The following is a 15,000-nucleotide window of genomic DNA, read 5'->3' as shown; positions in this document are numbered from 1 at the left end:
CTCTGTCAAATGTCCATTCCATCAGGAAATCACTGCCATCCAACATTTTCAGATCAATTAAGTCCGCAATATCAGTAGATGAGTTGAAGTTCGGTGTCACTGTCGAAGCGCTGGTACTGGTACTAGGTACGGTAGTAGTAACAGGAACTGTAAAGGTACTAGATGATACAGAACTATTAAATGGTTCATAAATTCCATTGATAATGTCAGCCCATTCCCGAGTTGTGGATGTGACACCTTCAATGAAATGACCTGCATACTGAAGAATTAAATATCTTAGACTTGCTTTTCCGCATGGGTTCTGTAATCCGACAATAAAGTCTGAAAACTCTTCAATAAGATCTGTGATAAGCATTACTGATGTGGCATTTAATGCTTTACCATCCTCAGCAAAGTTTCTGATCTCTTGTGCAATATATGATAAATGATAGCGAATATCAGCCTGGAGCATTTCCCTGGATAACATAGATTGCAGAAGAAGAGAAAGCTCGGATAATGCTGGCAATGAATCAGTCATGTCTCCTACGTTTTCCACAAGACTTGAGAGATTTTGTGCAATGTTCTCCAACATGATTTCCAAACTTTCAGAACCATAAAATATCTGGGATTGATAGGCTATCCTATACGCATGTTCTCTAATCGAAATGTCATACATATCTCCCTCCATATTCTGTAATTTCTCAAAATGATAAAGGAGAGCTGAGAGGAAGCCCAGAGTTTCATCTACGATATTCATAACTTCAGCCATATGTAGCTCAAGGTTACTGCTATCAATAGATTCAGTACCAGTACTTGATGAACTGAAGTCATATATCAACTCTCTGCATGCATTAACCTCCCCTTCGGAAAAGAAGGCATAACCCATTGAGAAAACTTCATAACATTTAGCAATTTCCTCTAAGAGAACCGTAGCATCGTCACTACCTTGACCATCCATGTTCCTTAGGCTGGAGTGGAGAAGTTCACCCATAGTTCTCAACATCTCAAGTAAAGCATATGATTCACTTGCCTCAACTGCCGTTTCAGTTCCTCGGGTTATTGTTATGAGCTTAGCAAGTAAGTCAGAGAGTTTATCTTGTAGATATGGGAAGTCTTCGATCATTTCTGCCTCTCGCCGTGACATGTGCCTTAGGAAATGGGCATATTTCATGAGTTTATTCACATCTTCGTGAGTGAGGAAAGAAATATTGGAATATAAGGCATCTGTGATATTCATGACGTCTTCAATGATTTCAAAAATGTTCATGCCTTCGTCATGATCCATCATTTCACTGATATTTGCAGTCGTAGTCGGAAGGCTGGTTGTAGTTGCTTCAGTTGAGGGAGTATTCGTGGTTTCATTGTAATCGTCCTTGAAATAATCATCAAAGTCTATGTCAGAGAAATGATCAGCCTTGGTCATCAAGGCCTCATTTACACTAGCCACTGCATCTCTAGTCCTTATCATGGCATCTGCTTCATCAAGATAGCGCAGTGTTCTCATTAGGGAATGTAACATTTCCATTAAATACCTTAATAAGTGAATGACTTCCATGAGGTGTTGGATACCAGTACCTTCAGTCACTTGAATACTGCTAAAGTTATAACTTGTTAGTAACTCACCAAGGTTTGCAGGCAACATGTGTACATCTGAACTAACGTTGAGAAGGAAATGGTAGGCATCGGTAACCGATTCCTCATTAACAAGATCTGTGTTTGTTATTTCACCAATGTCCATCATAAGATGTTCTAGAGAGTCCAGTACATCCTCCATGTCATGCATTGTATGTTGGAGGATCCTTGAAGCTCTTCCATAGAAGTAATGCATCTCTGAATAACGGATGTATCTCATGGAGGTTAGAATGATACTAGCCAGATTCATTTTCAAAGATGCCAATCCTGCCATTCCGTTGCCATGTTGATGAATAAGCCATCCAAACAGTGTTGTCATTGATGATAATTCCATTACCATATTTCTTGACACTGTATAAAGTGTATTCTTGGCCCTCATTACCTCCATGTTAAGATCATGTATTGCCTTTTCAACAATAAGTTCAGGAGCATTAGGTTCTTGCTCAGGGATAAGATATAATATGTCTGAAACTGTTCTTATCATTCGCATCCAAATGCTTTTCCGCTGAAGTAACTCTAATTTATTTACAATGTCACCGACTACTATAGCAAGTTCCTCAGTTTCAGCATAGCTGCCACCATCAATGAGAATAGACATAATCAGAGACAACACATATTCTTTGATTGCCTCTAGATCAATATCTAAAGGATTCATATGACCCATTTCAAACATCATATGTAGGTCATCAATTGCCTCGATAAGGGTTGCGTTTATTGTCATGTTGCTCATCAGATGATGTTCTCCTCTAGCTAAGAAAGCTCCAAACATTGAGAAGAATTGATGGTAAGCTCTTATATTTCCATATTCTACATTTTCTAAAATGTCTATCTCGAGTCTCTCAAGAGTGAGGGAGATGCTTCCCATAGCATCAAGCAAGATGTGTTTTAGTTCTTCTAATTCAGGTATAGGATCAGCCCCTTGTAAGATTTTGCTAATGTCCATTAGCTCGTCAACTAATTGTTCATATTTCATAATCTGATACATTTCAACCCTACCCATCGACCATTGCTTAGCAATGCGAGTAACATCCATGATAATTCTCATTAGCCTATCATAGAGACTGGAATTGGATGAAGCACTTCCATCAAAGGAGTCAATAAGCATATCGACTGAATCCATGAGATTATGTAAGGCATCAGACGCCCTTGTGTACTTATAATCCTCTCTAACACTCACTGAGTCAAGGAGAGCATTGTCTAAGTTCTCTAAGAGAGTGTCCTCTAGTGTCACCTCATATTCAATCAGCAACTGATACCATAGCTGTACTTCTGCAGTGGATACTATATCAGACATATCAAGATCTTGGATATCCATGAAGCTCATCATAAATTCATGAACTGAATATTTGTTTATAGATGATCCCATTAGACTGAAGTCTATAAGTGAGTCAGTAACTATGTTAAACATTTCAGTTCCATTGAACATTTCCTCATCTATAGACATGCTATCATTAGTTACTACCCAATCTTCGATGGTATGAATAACCTTTCCTACAAATGAGGAAAGTTCAAGGTACGTCATGACGGTATTGCTTGCTTCTGCATATGAAGAAATAAGATTTCTTGATCCATTTAGTTTATCTTTAGTTTGCATACTAAGAGACTGTAAGCCTTCCAGAACAGTCAGATTAAGCGAGAGTCCTGTGTTATTCAACAACACATCAAGAACATTCATGGAAGAGGCCAAGTCATGGAGATGATAACTCTGGATATTGTCAATGTCTGACATAAGGGCTCTTAATAGAAGACTAATACCAAACAGCTTGTCTTCAACATCCTTTTCTTCCATTCCACCATTCCCCTCACCCTCAACTGCTTCACCCTCAGGGCCTCCCGATTCTACAAGGTCATGCAACTCAGCCAAAGCATCGTGAATCCTAGATAGAAGGATCTCACTCTCTTGGAAAATATAGTCCTTCTGAGACATCTGCCTTGCCTCTTCCACTTGTGAGGATATCAAGTCGTTTTCAAAATCATTTTTAACCGTAAGAGATGACTGATGTGATATGGCTTCTCTCACTATGTCCTTTGCCATATGCAGCACAGAAGTAATTCCAATAACGTCGAAGTCCACATCCCCAGATTCATTGGTACTTTGAGCACTTAAATCAAAAGCATAGGCTCTGAGCATGGAAATGTCCTCGTCTTTGATGGAATGAACGTCTGTAAGAAGTAGGAGCCACTCAAACAAACTTTCAAGCACATGTTCAGCTTCGACAGTAATTTTCCCGCTTTCTCTGATGATAAAAAGAATGTCCTCGATAGACATAAAGATACTGTTGATTTCTTCAAGCTTGGAATACGACATTCGGAAGGATGTTGATGATTCCATAGCTTGGACATGTTTGTTTATATGTGCTAAGGATGTAGTAATGGTAGACAAAAATTTAGTGAGGAATTGCCTCTGGAACTTTTCAAAAACAAGGTGAGTATCGCCCTTTACGAGGATAGATATAAGTCTCTTTATTTCCATGGCGTCACGTCCGTTGAAGTGGATGTTACCCTCAGACCACCTCTTCATAATTTCTATTATCATGTAGAATGACCTAATTGACCTTTCTTCATATCTACCTTCTTCGTCTTCATCCATCTCACTTTCATCATCATCACCAATATCATCATCGTCCTCCACATCGTCAGTATCATCATTTTCATCTTCATCACCATCTTCTTCACCATCAACAGTATCTTCATCACCATTTTCGGGATCTTCGTCACCATCATCACCATCAGTATCTTCATCATCACCACCTTCATCATCATCATCTTCGGGATCTTCCTCATCTTCTTCGCCTTCATCAGCATCTTCATCATCACCATTTTCGGGATCTTCGTCACCATCATCACCATCAGTATCTTCATCATCACCACCTTCATCATCATCATCTTCGGGATCTTCCTCATCTTCTTCGCCTTCATCAGCATCTTCATCATCATCATTTTCGGGATCATCATCACCTTCCACACCTTCGATCTCTTCATGCATATAACCAAAGAGATAGTCTTCTATAGATCTCATAAGGAGCGACACAGAAGACTGAACTTCTTTAGCTTGCAATATAGATTCGCTGACACGGAGACTTTCCTCTGTCTGCATATCGACGTGGGCATATAGCTCTAAAATTTCAATTGCCTCTCTCAAGAAGGTAAAGCTAGTTCCGGGAGAAGCCGTAATATCTGAAATATCAAACGACCCTACCACATCACTGAAGTCTGGTGGGATTAATCGCCAGTCGTATGTTAAAGAAAGGAGATATTCGTAAAGTTCCGTTATTATATCATTGGTTTCATAAGACGTGACTGGTCCCACTCCCTCTTGAAGAGCAAATAATGCTGCAGATTTCATGGTTATCGCTTCCCGGGACAATTCAAATGCATCTGACACTATTTGGATATTTTCGAAGCTTTCTTGGAAATACAGGTGTTTTGATGTAGTATAGCCAAGATATGCGAGCTGGCTAATAATTGTAGAAAAGTAGGCAATGCTTGAAGTTTCAAATGCAACAACGTCCAAAAGTCTTTCAAACCTGGCGCGGATATGTTGAATTTCAATAGGTGTAATGGTAGTCAGATCAAGTGTATTCAACATAAGACTAAAGCGGGTTACTTCATCAACCTCAATAATTTCCTCAGACATGGGTGGACTGAGCAATGCTAGTTTGGTATAAGATTCAGTAAGGGCCTTATTAGCAGCAGTTGTGTATAAGGTTTGTTTCTCCATCATCTGTGTACGTTGAACTTCAATAAGCCTCATGGAAACATGAGACAGCTGGTTATCTAATTCAAACATAATTTCATCTAGGCCTTCAATGAACATTCCATTTGCTTCATCTAAAAGGAGCTTGAAGATATTGACATACTCACGCAAGAGGGTAATTTCTCCAGTACCATATTCAGCTGTATTTTGCATGAAAATGACTATTTCCTGGAGTGCAAGGATGTTCATTGTTGTCCCTTCAGGATCCATGCTATTACTGATTCGCTTTATAAATCTCACCATGTCCTCCAGTAGATACTGAGATTCTTCTAGATAGTAGACTTGTGTTGTAGTAGACTCGATTGTATATGACCTTGAAATACTCATAGACAAAGAAAATTCAACTGACCTGGCCATCTGAAGAAGATTATTAAAACCTGTCATGACATTTGCATCAATGCTAGTTGCATTGATTTCCATGAGTTCCATGACAGCCATCTCGAAAGACATTACAAACTCAACCGAATCTTTGGAATTAGCCTGTTCTATCAGCATTAAGAGCTTTTCAAAGATAAAGACAGGGATGCCAATACCTGTCTCCCGTAGAACTTCTAGGTGGGCGATTGTCTTCAATAGTAATGTTTGGATGTGTTTCTGCCTGTAAACACTTTGTGAGTACTCTACATCAAAAGCACCATCTGCAATTTTAATCATCAATGATTCTTCTAATTTCTGGCTGATCCTTAGCACCGCCATCAGATTTCTTATCACCATTCCCTGTTCATACATATCGATCTTGGCCTCTAATGACATTAAATATCTGTCAAGTTGTTCAATATCCTCTTCAGTAGCCTGACCATCTTCAATTCTCATAAGAATAGACAGAGATTTCTCTATTTCTAAAATTGCAATTGGGTCTTCCTCAATGCCAGGCATCCCAACCATGTAAGAGAGGTCATTAAATAGATCCAGAGCATAGCCAACACTTTCTTGTGCTTTGCTGTCAATCATAAGGGATTCCTTTCTTTGCTGCTCTGCCTGGAAACCTTCAATTTCAAGAGTAACCTTGTCTGAAACAACTTTGAGTTCATCTGTTACCATCATAATGCCTTTTACACTAGTTTTTCTTGTTAATATCATCTCAAGTTCCTGCAGAACGTTTGAGAAGAACATAATTGTGTCTCTGCTCATGGTTGCAACACTTCTTCTGAAGGTGGACAACTCGTTTCCAAACATTTCAATTGTTGCATTTTCTTCACTATCTTGCGTTTCATCGCCCACCTCATCATGAATGTCTTCTAAAACATCCAAGATTCGTATGAACAGATTTTGAGCTTCCAGAAGCGTTTCTGTTAAAATGAATCTCTCTATTCGAGATTCAAACTGAACTCTTTCATTGGAGATCATATTAACAGAGATTGTGATAGAATTAATAATTTCCTCGACGAATACACGGCTTCCAATAAATATAACTCCTATAAAATCTATGTTTTCATAGATTTCTTCCATTCGTATTATGGTTTCCACAGTGAGCATATTAGCGTCTGTCATGAGTATGTCACTCAGTTCCATCATTCTTTCATTTGGTTCAGATTCATTTTCTTCATTAATATCAGCCGACAAATTAAATAATAATTCTTGTGTTTTTAGTAGTATAGCTTCTGCTCTACTGAATGTATTCAATGCTTCAGTTTCTTCCGTCAGACCTGAGAACACATTTTTGCTGTTAATAGCTTCTTCAAGTTTAATGGATGCAACTGATTTTAACTTCCTAAGATCCACAATCCCAGTATCAGTAGCAGTTAATTCTTCAAGTATAGAGGTTTTCTCTTGAAGCAATACAATCTGTTCCATGGTCAAAGATTCTATTATTAGAGTTTCAATTAAAGCGATCAACTCTGTAACAGTTTCATTTTCTTCCTCTGTTGTAGCAAGTTCAGTACCGACATTCAACTCAGAAGCAACGTGAACTATTCTCTCAAGAAGGTCACTTCCTTTCTTGAATGTTGTCGCCTTAACAGTGCGTTCAATTGAAATTTGAATGTGTGAAATTTCTACTTCGACAACTTCTTTTACAAGACCAACTAGTATTTTTGCAACATCTAGGCCGACAATTCCAACTCCAGGACTGATTGTTATAGTCTTCAGAGATATCAACAATTCTTCTAGCCTCATGACAATTTTCAGAGTGATAGTGGTTCCCATGTTGATATCATTAAAAATCCGAGTAACGTCTATAATCTCTGCAATTTCAATTTCTTCATTTACATCTCCAATTTCAGATGTGAAATTGCCAAAAACAACTTCCATTTCTGAAATAACTTCATTTGCTTTGTTGAAGGTGCTTACGGTGTTGCGTTCATCTGATATACGTCTTTTATCCTTCAGAGATTCTTCTGCTGTCTTTTTGACAGATGCAACCATGTCCAGTGCATTAGCAATGTCTTTACTATTCACTTCATCTTCATCAAAGAGGAAAAGTATTTCATCTTGTAAAAATTCGAGTTCCCCTGCTACATCCGCAGTAATTTCACCGAAAACAAGAGAACTTAGCAAATAGGTCAAGTCTTCGATTATAAACGGTGTTGGAGCATTTCCTGTTACCTCTGTAGCCCCGAAGAATTCTAAGGCAAATGCCAATTCTTCTTCAATTATACTGAGAGAAGTGACAGATTGAGTTAAGAAATCAATTTGCGCACGTGACTCTTGAGTTGACACACGGAACTGGATCTCAGATTGTAGTACTGATATGGTATTCTGTGACAAAGACTGTAGATAAAATAAGTCGGGAATTTCAATTCCGACAGTGACAGAACTTGCTAATACTTTTAAGGCCTCCAATCTGCTTTCAAGCAGAGCTATATCTACAGCAGACGATGGTGAACTAAAAAGACTCTCCATGAGAGTGAGAATGGAGCTGACTGCCTCATTTTCCTCCCCGATGGAAGTTGTTATTCCAATCGATGAAATAATCTCCACTACCGTGTTGGTGATCTGCTCTACAATACCAAGAATAAGTTCAAAGGAAGCTAGTTCTTCCTTTACCAAAAATCTATCCTCCTGTTCAGCTTGACGTATTTTGGCACTATCACTAGCCTCCTGAGCAGCAGCCATGCAGTCTACAAGATTTCCAATTCCTTCACCTGGAGCAAGCATATCTAGAATTGTCTGTACCCTTAGGAAAGCTTCTGTGGCTTCGTAAATATCATCTTCTGTAATCAAGTCTACATTTGCAGTTGAGCGTTTGAAGAAGTCAATTAACAGATCAACATCAGGATCATTTTCTCCTATGAGCTGAGAAGCTTCAGCATTTTGAAGGAATGTCATCGAGTCAGCAAGTATTGAATCTACTGCTTCTATAACAATGCCCACATGGCGAATGTTATTCGTTATTTCGTAAGTATCTCTTATCTCAGAGATATAAAGGTTCACAGATTCTTCTGCTTGTATTGTGGCGGCTTCAAGGTCGTCAAAGTTTGCAAGTTTTTCTTCAGCTCCAATAATAGCCTCAAGCTGCAAGGCAAATGACTCAATATCCTTAATTTCCACAGACTCAATATCGTCACTGATTAGAGTCATTGCTTCTGTAAAACTTTCTGCATTGAAAGTTGTCGTTGAAACTGTAGTTATCGTTGCCATACTTTCAAAGGCAAAGAAGATGCGAAGAAGAATGGATAACAAATTGTCTCCAAAGATAAGATTCTGAACACGATTTTGTTGTTCTTGCTCTGACTCAATATTTCCATTAATCTTTTCAGTAAGTATGGTTACTTGCTGGAATATCAGCTCGAAATTGTATTCATAACCACCGATGATCTTAGTACCATCAGATTCGACTACAATATTACTCAATTCACTTTCGAATATATCAAGTGCACTTAAGTCATCTTCTGTTATAGAACTTGCTTTGCTAATTAAGAGAATGATATACTTATAATACTCATCAATAACAAAATATTTTTCTTCCTCGGAACCTTCTTCCAGAGCAGTGTTTATATCAAGTAGTTCTTGCAGGTATAGGTTAATTTGTCCAAGTGTTCCCAGACTTTCCTCGAATATAACTAGGTTGCTAGAAGCCAGTTCAAATTTATTGACTTCCTTCTCGAAAATCTGTTGCACATTACTGAGTTCTGTAATAGTCTGAACCAAACCTGCAATTTGGACATTACTTCCGCCTTCAAAACTGAAAACGAAGTCTTCTAAAGCTACTAAATTAACTCTTAGGGTTTCCATGTCATCAAAGGAGATATTTGTCACACTTTTGCTTATAGAATTGATACTGGTTACTACATTGGTAACAGCAAGTGACTCGGTAACCACTGTGCCTCCCGCGCTTAATTGGTTCAGTCCTTTTAAAAGGTCGATGGCATAGATTACTATGTCAAGTGCCTCATATATTCTCATTGATAAGTCACTACTGGAGTCATCCTCCTCAATTACCTGAATTTGTTTACCTATGCTGTCTTGCACTGATGTCAAAGTTCCGAGTAGAGTGCCAATGCCTAAATATGCACCTGATAACTCAGATATAGTTTCAAGTAATCCCTCCATTAAATATACAGAAGATAATTTAATGTTAGTGATACTTTGACTCCACCTAGTAAGTTCTGTCTGAATGTCTTCAATAAAGATGTTAGACTCTAAAGTAACTCCATCTTCTATTTCTGAACTTAGATCGAAAATAACTAGATAGATTTCACTAATTATGTATTCTGCTGAAAACATAATTTCCAGTTTCTCCTTGTTGTTGACAGATTCTCGTACTGTTTTCAAGGATTTTTCAGTGTTTTTTACAGCCTTCTTTGTTGTGGCAATTAGTTTATCCAGTCCTTTAACACTTTTAACAACACTTAATAAATTTACTTGACTTTCAAACGTTGCAAGAGTTGTTTGTGCAAGTAATATATCATCGTCATTTGGCTCATATGTCTTCGAGGAAAACTTATCCATGAACATAATTAGATCCTGAATCAAAGTCTCCAGTGATGCGGATGCTGCTGAGCTTGAGCTAGTTGAGACTTTGCTCTTCAGAAGCTGCGTAGCTGTCTGTGCGGATGAGGCAATCACACTCATTTTCTCAGCGAGAGTGATCATCGTGACGGTTTCTTCCTTGTTTTCATATATCTCTATAGTATCTAACAACTGAGTGTCTATTTCAGTTCCCTTCTCGATAATATCATCAATGCCATCATATCCCACCGATGAATCTACTGAGTCGGCAATTGTTATTAGGCTTTCATAAAAACCTTCTAATTTAGTCACGTCATCTGTGGTTAGACTCTTTATTTTAACATTTTGCAAGTAAGTTAGTGAGCTTGAAATGATTGTATTACTCTGTGTGGTAGTGCTTGATGAAGTAGCACTCTGAATTTCTTGTGCAGTTTCCAGTATAACAAATATATAGTATGAAGCTTCATAGTAAATGTCTAGAGACTCACTAATGGCGTTGCGAGAGAGGGATTCCTCAATTTTGCTATTCACAGATGCAGATAACTTGTTATTTGCGAATACAAGTTGTTGAAAATTTGTAATTGTGAATGCTTCATTGCTGAGAATTTGTGTTGTTTCGGTCTCAAATGCCTTGATTTCGTTAATTTGTTCATTGGTGACAGATTCAACAGATGTTTGTAGATTAGTGATTAAAGTAATAAGGCTTACACTTATTGTTACTGATACAGTAGCTGTTCCTTCAGTGACTGAATTCATAGCTGCTGATAACAGATCAATTTGTTCCTTAACAACAGATGTAGCACTTGATAAACTTTCAAAAAGATTAGCTTGCAACTGGGAAGACTCCATAGCCTTATTCTTTTTCTGTGCTTCTGCAACTTTCTCAGTTGCTGTTGTGATTTGCGATTGCGTTGTCTCAACAAGGGTCAATTCCTCGCTCGTAAAAGTGATGGTACTGCTCTGGACCTGAGAGAGGAGTGTCACAAGTTCTGCCTGGTAGGTCGCAAGAGATGCTGCGACACTGCTTGTGATGGCACCCAGGCCAGATTTTACGATGCTCTTTGTGATAATTGAGATCTGTGAAATAACCTCCGTGTTGCTTGTGATGCCGCCTTGCCCACCTGGGCCTGCAAGTGCTAGTGCTTGTTGTAGGGTGCTCATTGATTCCGTAATGGCTGTAAATGATTGCTGGACCTTCACTATCAGCTCTTTCTTTATTACAAGTGATTCTTGTTTCTTCTCTATTTCAACTCTCTGAACTAGCTTGCTAACTAGACGAACCGTCTTCTTCGTAGTCGTTTTAATAACCTTTAAGGAATTCGTATCAATTGTTTTTCCTGCCACTATTTCTAGTCGAATATTTTTAACTGACTGAGTGGTAGACTGGATGAGCTCGCTATCGCTATCTTTAAGTCTGTCGATGTCAGTAAACCACCTCTGAATCTTCACTCTGATTTCAGTGATCACTTCGATGGTCACGGTCTCTCTTGGTTGCCGAAGGTCCCGACGCCGACGGGCTGTTTCCGCGGCGGCTGCCACCTCGTTCATTTCATTGGCCAAGTCCTTCACGTCTTCTAACAATGCCCTATTTGTTGATGGGGCTGCCGTCGTCGCTGAGTAGCAGTAGGTAATGTTAGTCATATGAAAAGAAGAAATGTGCCAAGTAAAGTCTACATATTATTACAGAAAGTCACAAATCCAGATTTATAAAAGAATGTAAAACTCGGTTTTACAAGTTAATATTTTATAACATTTAACGTTGTCAGCATAAGCTGCCATTTTATCATATCCATGCATTTAGTTTATCTTAGAACAAAGTCACACACAAAAAAAAACAAGTGTTGGAATGCAAACGCAACGATATTAGTGAAATCCCAGCGAGTTGGTATATAGTGTTGTATATTACTGTGTGTAAACATAATGCTCCATTGGATTATAGTGAAATTTCAAGTGAAATATTGAATTTACCTTCAGCATTACAAACTTATGGGAACAAAATTTAAGTCTCTGGGATTCACTAGCAAGTAAAACATGTGATTAGGGAAATGTGTACGAATCAAACTCTCATCACACAGCGAAGCAGTGTTTCGAAATGGTTATATGCGAAAGCAAACATAAAAAAATTAAACGGTTTTCCAGCAGGGGTTAAACCCCAGAAGGTGGATTGTTTAACTAGTAGGCAGGTTGTTTAATCACCATTACGTAAGCATGATATAGACCAACTTCCAGTGAGTGGACAGGTAGGAGACATGTTAGGTAATGGCCCACCTGTTCTATATCGCTAATTCGGAAATAAAAACATTTTAGATTATTTATAAGGATATTTATAAGCGAAGGAGGGAAAGGAAGCAGGGATATCCAGTATGGATAGCTTTAGGAAATGCAGAATATAGAGGAAAAAAGCTCTGAAACATGGCAATTATTGGTTAAACTGGTGAATTAAGGCGAAGGACGATACATGTTTAGACCCACTCTGTAAGTAGGTTCCAAAACTCCATAAGATTATTTAGTATATAGTGCATATGGTGCAAAATCCTTATCATTCGGAAGGTTTATAATCGGAAAAGCTAAAGGTTTAAATTTACTGAACCGGACCAACACAGCAATAGGGAATCCGAGTCTACAGGGATATCAGTCAGCTGTAACAGGTATGGGTCAACCAGAGTGTACTTTTAAATGTTCTTCTACTCTTGTTGAAATTTGGTTGCATCTTTATGGAAAGGCATTTAGGTAGAAAAGTAATACTGTATATAACGAACGCCTACCCAAATGAATCAGATAGATTCCTAACTAGAAGGAAAGATATGTTACAAAATGTAGAAAACCTTATTTTCACATAGCTATATACATGTCAAGAATACTTAGAATCACATTATTGAAGAATCATATAAAAAAAAAAACACACAAAATGGGTATAGGTAGATAATCTGAAATGATACTATTGGACATTCCTTTCACTAACTCAGTGGGATCAAGTGGTTTAGGAAAACAAGGGAACCTGTAAAAGGTAAAAGAATTAGATATGATTATATGCTGCAACACAGCTTTAGTTTTGCAATCTTTAGGATACACTGAATGCATTGAGAACTTTAATAGGGAAAAGAAAAGGAGGAAATGTAAAATGTGGAAAGCTGAAAAAGATGTGTGTGTGTGTGTTTGTTTGCATGTGCTTGCATGTGTGTGTGTGTGTGTTTGCACATGTAAACTTAATATGAGACAAGAGGAGGGGAGAGAGAACTTAAATCTTACTTTATATTGCGTTATACATCAATGTATAGCGTTTAGATCTTCAATTTATAGCATAATTTTATAGCATGCATAGTATTTAGTGGCAGAGCTTGTAAGTACTGCCTAGGTAGCAAGGTAAATGAGCACCGTTGTGCAATTATGTCATGTTATATCACAGATTAACATCATTTTAATGATAAATACTTTCATATGTGCATTGTGCTAATTTACATACTAAAGAGATCGAAATATCCGCGGACTCCGTCTAACTGAACTATTAACTGTGTATTCTAATGCATTTACCACAATGCGAAATTTGCAAAAATATGATTTTGTGGACCCATCTGTTGTAACTGACCCACCTGCTGTCGTTGGCTCAGCTGTAGTTGTCCCTGTTGATGTAGTTGGTCCAGCAGTAGTAGTTGGTTCTTCACTAGTAGTAGTTAGTCCTACAGTAGTGGTCGGGCCACTAGTTGTAGTTGGTTCTACAGTAGTGGTCGGGCCACTAGTTGTAGTTGGTACCTCACTAGTGGTCGGGCCACTAGTTGTAGTTGGTACCTCACTAGTGGTCGGGCCACTAGTTGTAGTTGGTACCTCACTAGTGGTCGGGCCACTAGTTGTAGTTGGTACCTCACTAGTGGTCGGGCCACTAGTTGTAGTTGGTACCTCACTAGTGGTCGGGCCACTAGTTGTAGTTGGTACTTCACTAGTGGTCGGGCCACTAGTTGTAGTTGGTACCTCACTAGTGGTCGGGCCACTAGTTGTAGTTGGTACCTCACTAGTGGTCGGGCCACTAGTTGTAGTTGGTACCTCACTAGTGGTCGGGCCACTAGTTGTAGTTGGACCACTAGTTGTAGTTGGCCCTTCACTAGTGGTCGGGCCACTCGTTGTACTCAACCCACCTGTTGGTGAGGATCCGCTCGATGGCGTTGTTCCCCCTGCCGATGTGGTTCCACCCGCAGGTGTTGTTCCATCTGCTGGTGTTGTACCACCTGCTGGTGTTGTTCCACCTGCTGGTGTTGTACCACCCGCTGGTGTTGTTCCATCTGCTGGTGTTGTACCACCCGCTGGTGTTGTTCCACCTGCTGGTGTTGTACCACCCGCTGGTGTTGTTCCACCTGCTGGTGTTGTACCACCCGCTGGTGTTGTTCCATCTGCTGGTGTTGTACCACCCGCAGGTGTTGTTCCACCTGCTGGTGTTGTACCACCCGCAGGTGTTGTACCACCCGCTGGTGTTGTTCCATCTGCTGGTGTTGTACCACCCGCTGGTGTTGTTCCACCTGCTGGTGTTGTACCACCCGCTGGTGTTGTTCCACCTGCTGGTGTAGTACCATCTGCTGGTGTTGTACCACCTGCTGGTGTTGTACCACCCTCTGGCGTTGTACCACCCGCTGGTGTTGTGCCACCCGCTGGTGTTGTACCACCTGCTGGTGTTGTACCACCTGCTATTGTTGACCCACCTGCTGGTGTTGTTCCTCCTACCGGTGTTGTACCACCTGCTGGCGTTGTTCCAC

The 15,000-nt window shown here is 39.3% G+C and overlaps 1 protein-coding gene across 1 annotated transcript in view; it reads right to left on the bottom strand.

Moving 5' to 3' along the window:
* LOC147469515 (uncharacterized) overlaps positions 1-15,000 on the bottom strand; it is a 31,820-nt gene that overhangs the window by 1,680 nt on the left and 15,140 nt on the right. The window contains 2 exon segments of the mRNA XM_086548835.1: positions 1-11,871; positions 14,947-15,000. The exon segment at positions 1-11,871 is cut by the window's left edge and continues 1,203 nt beyond it; the exon segment at positions 14,947-15,000 is cut by the window's right edge and continues 1,299 nt beyond it. Of these exon segments, the coding sequence (XP_086404961.1) occupies positions 1-11,871; positions 14,947-15,000 (11,925 nt within the window).

This window comes from Penaeus japonicus, unplaced genomic scaffold (genome assembly GCF_977035675.1).
Source record: "Penaeus japonicus unplaced genomic scaffold, GWHDUDI00000001_assembly GWHDUDI00000021, whole genome shotgun sequence".
In the NCBI taxonomy this organism is placed as follows: domain Eukaryota; kingdom Metazoa; phylum Arthropoda; class Malacostraca; order Decapoda; family Penaeidae; genus Penaeus; species Penaeus japonicus.
This window is presented reverse-complemented; position numbering and strand designations above follow the sequence as displayed.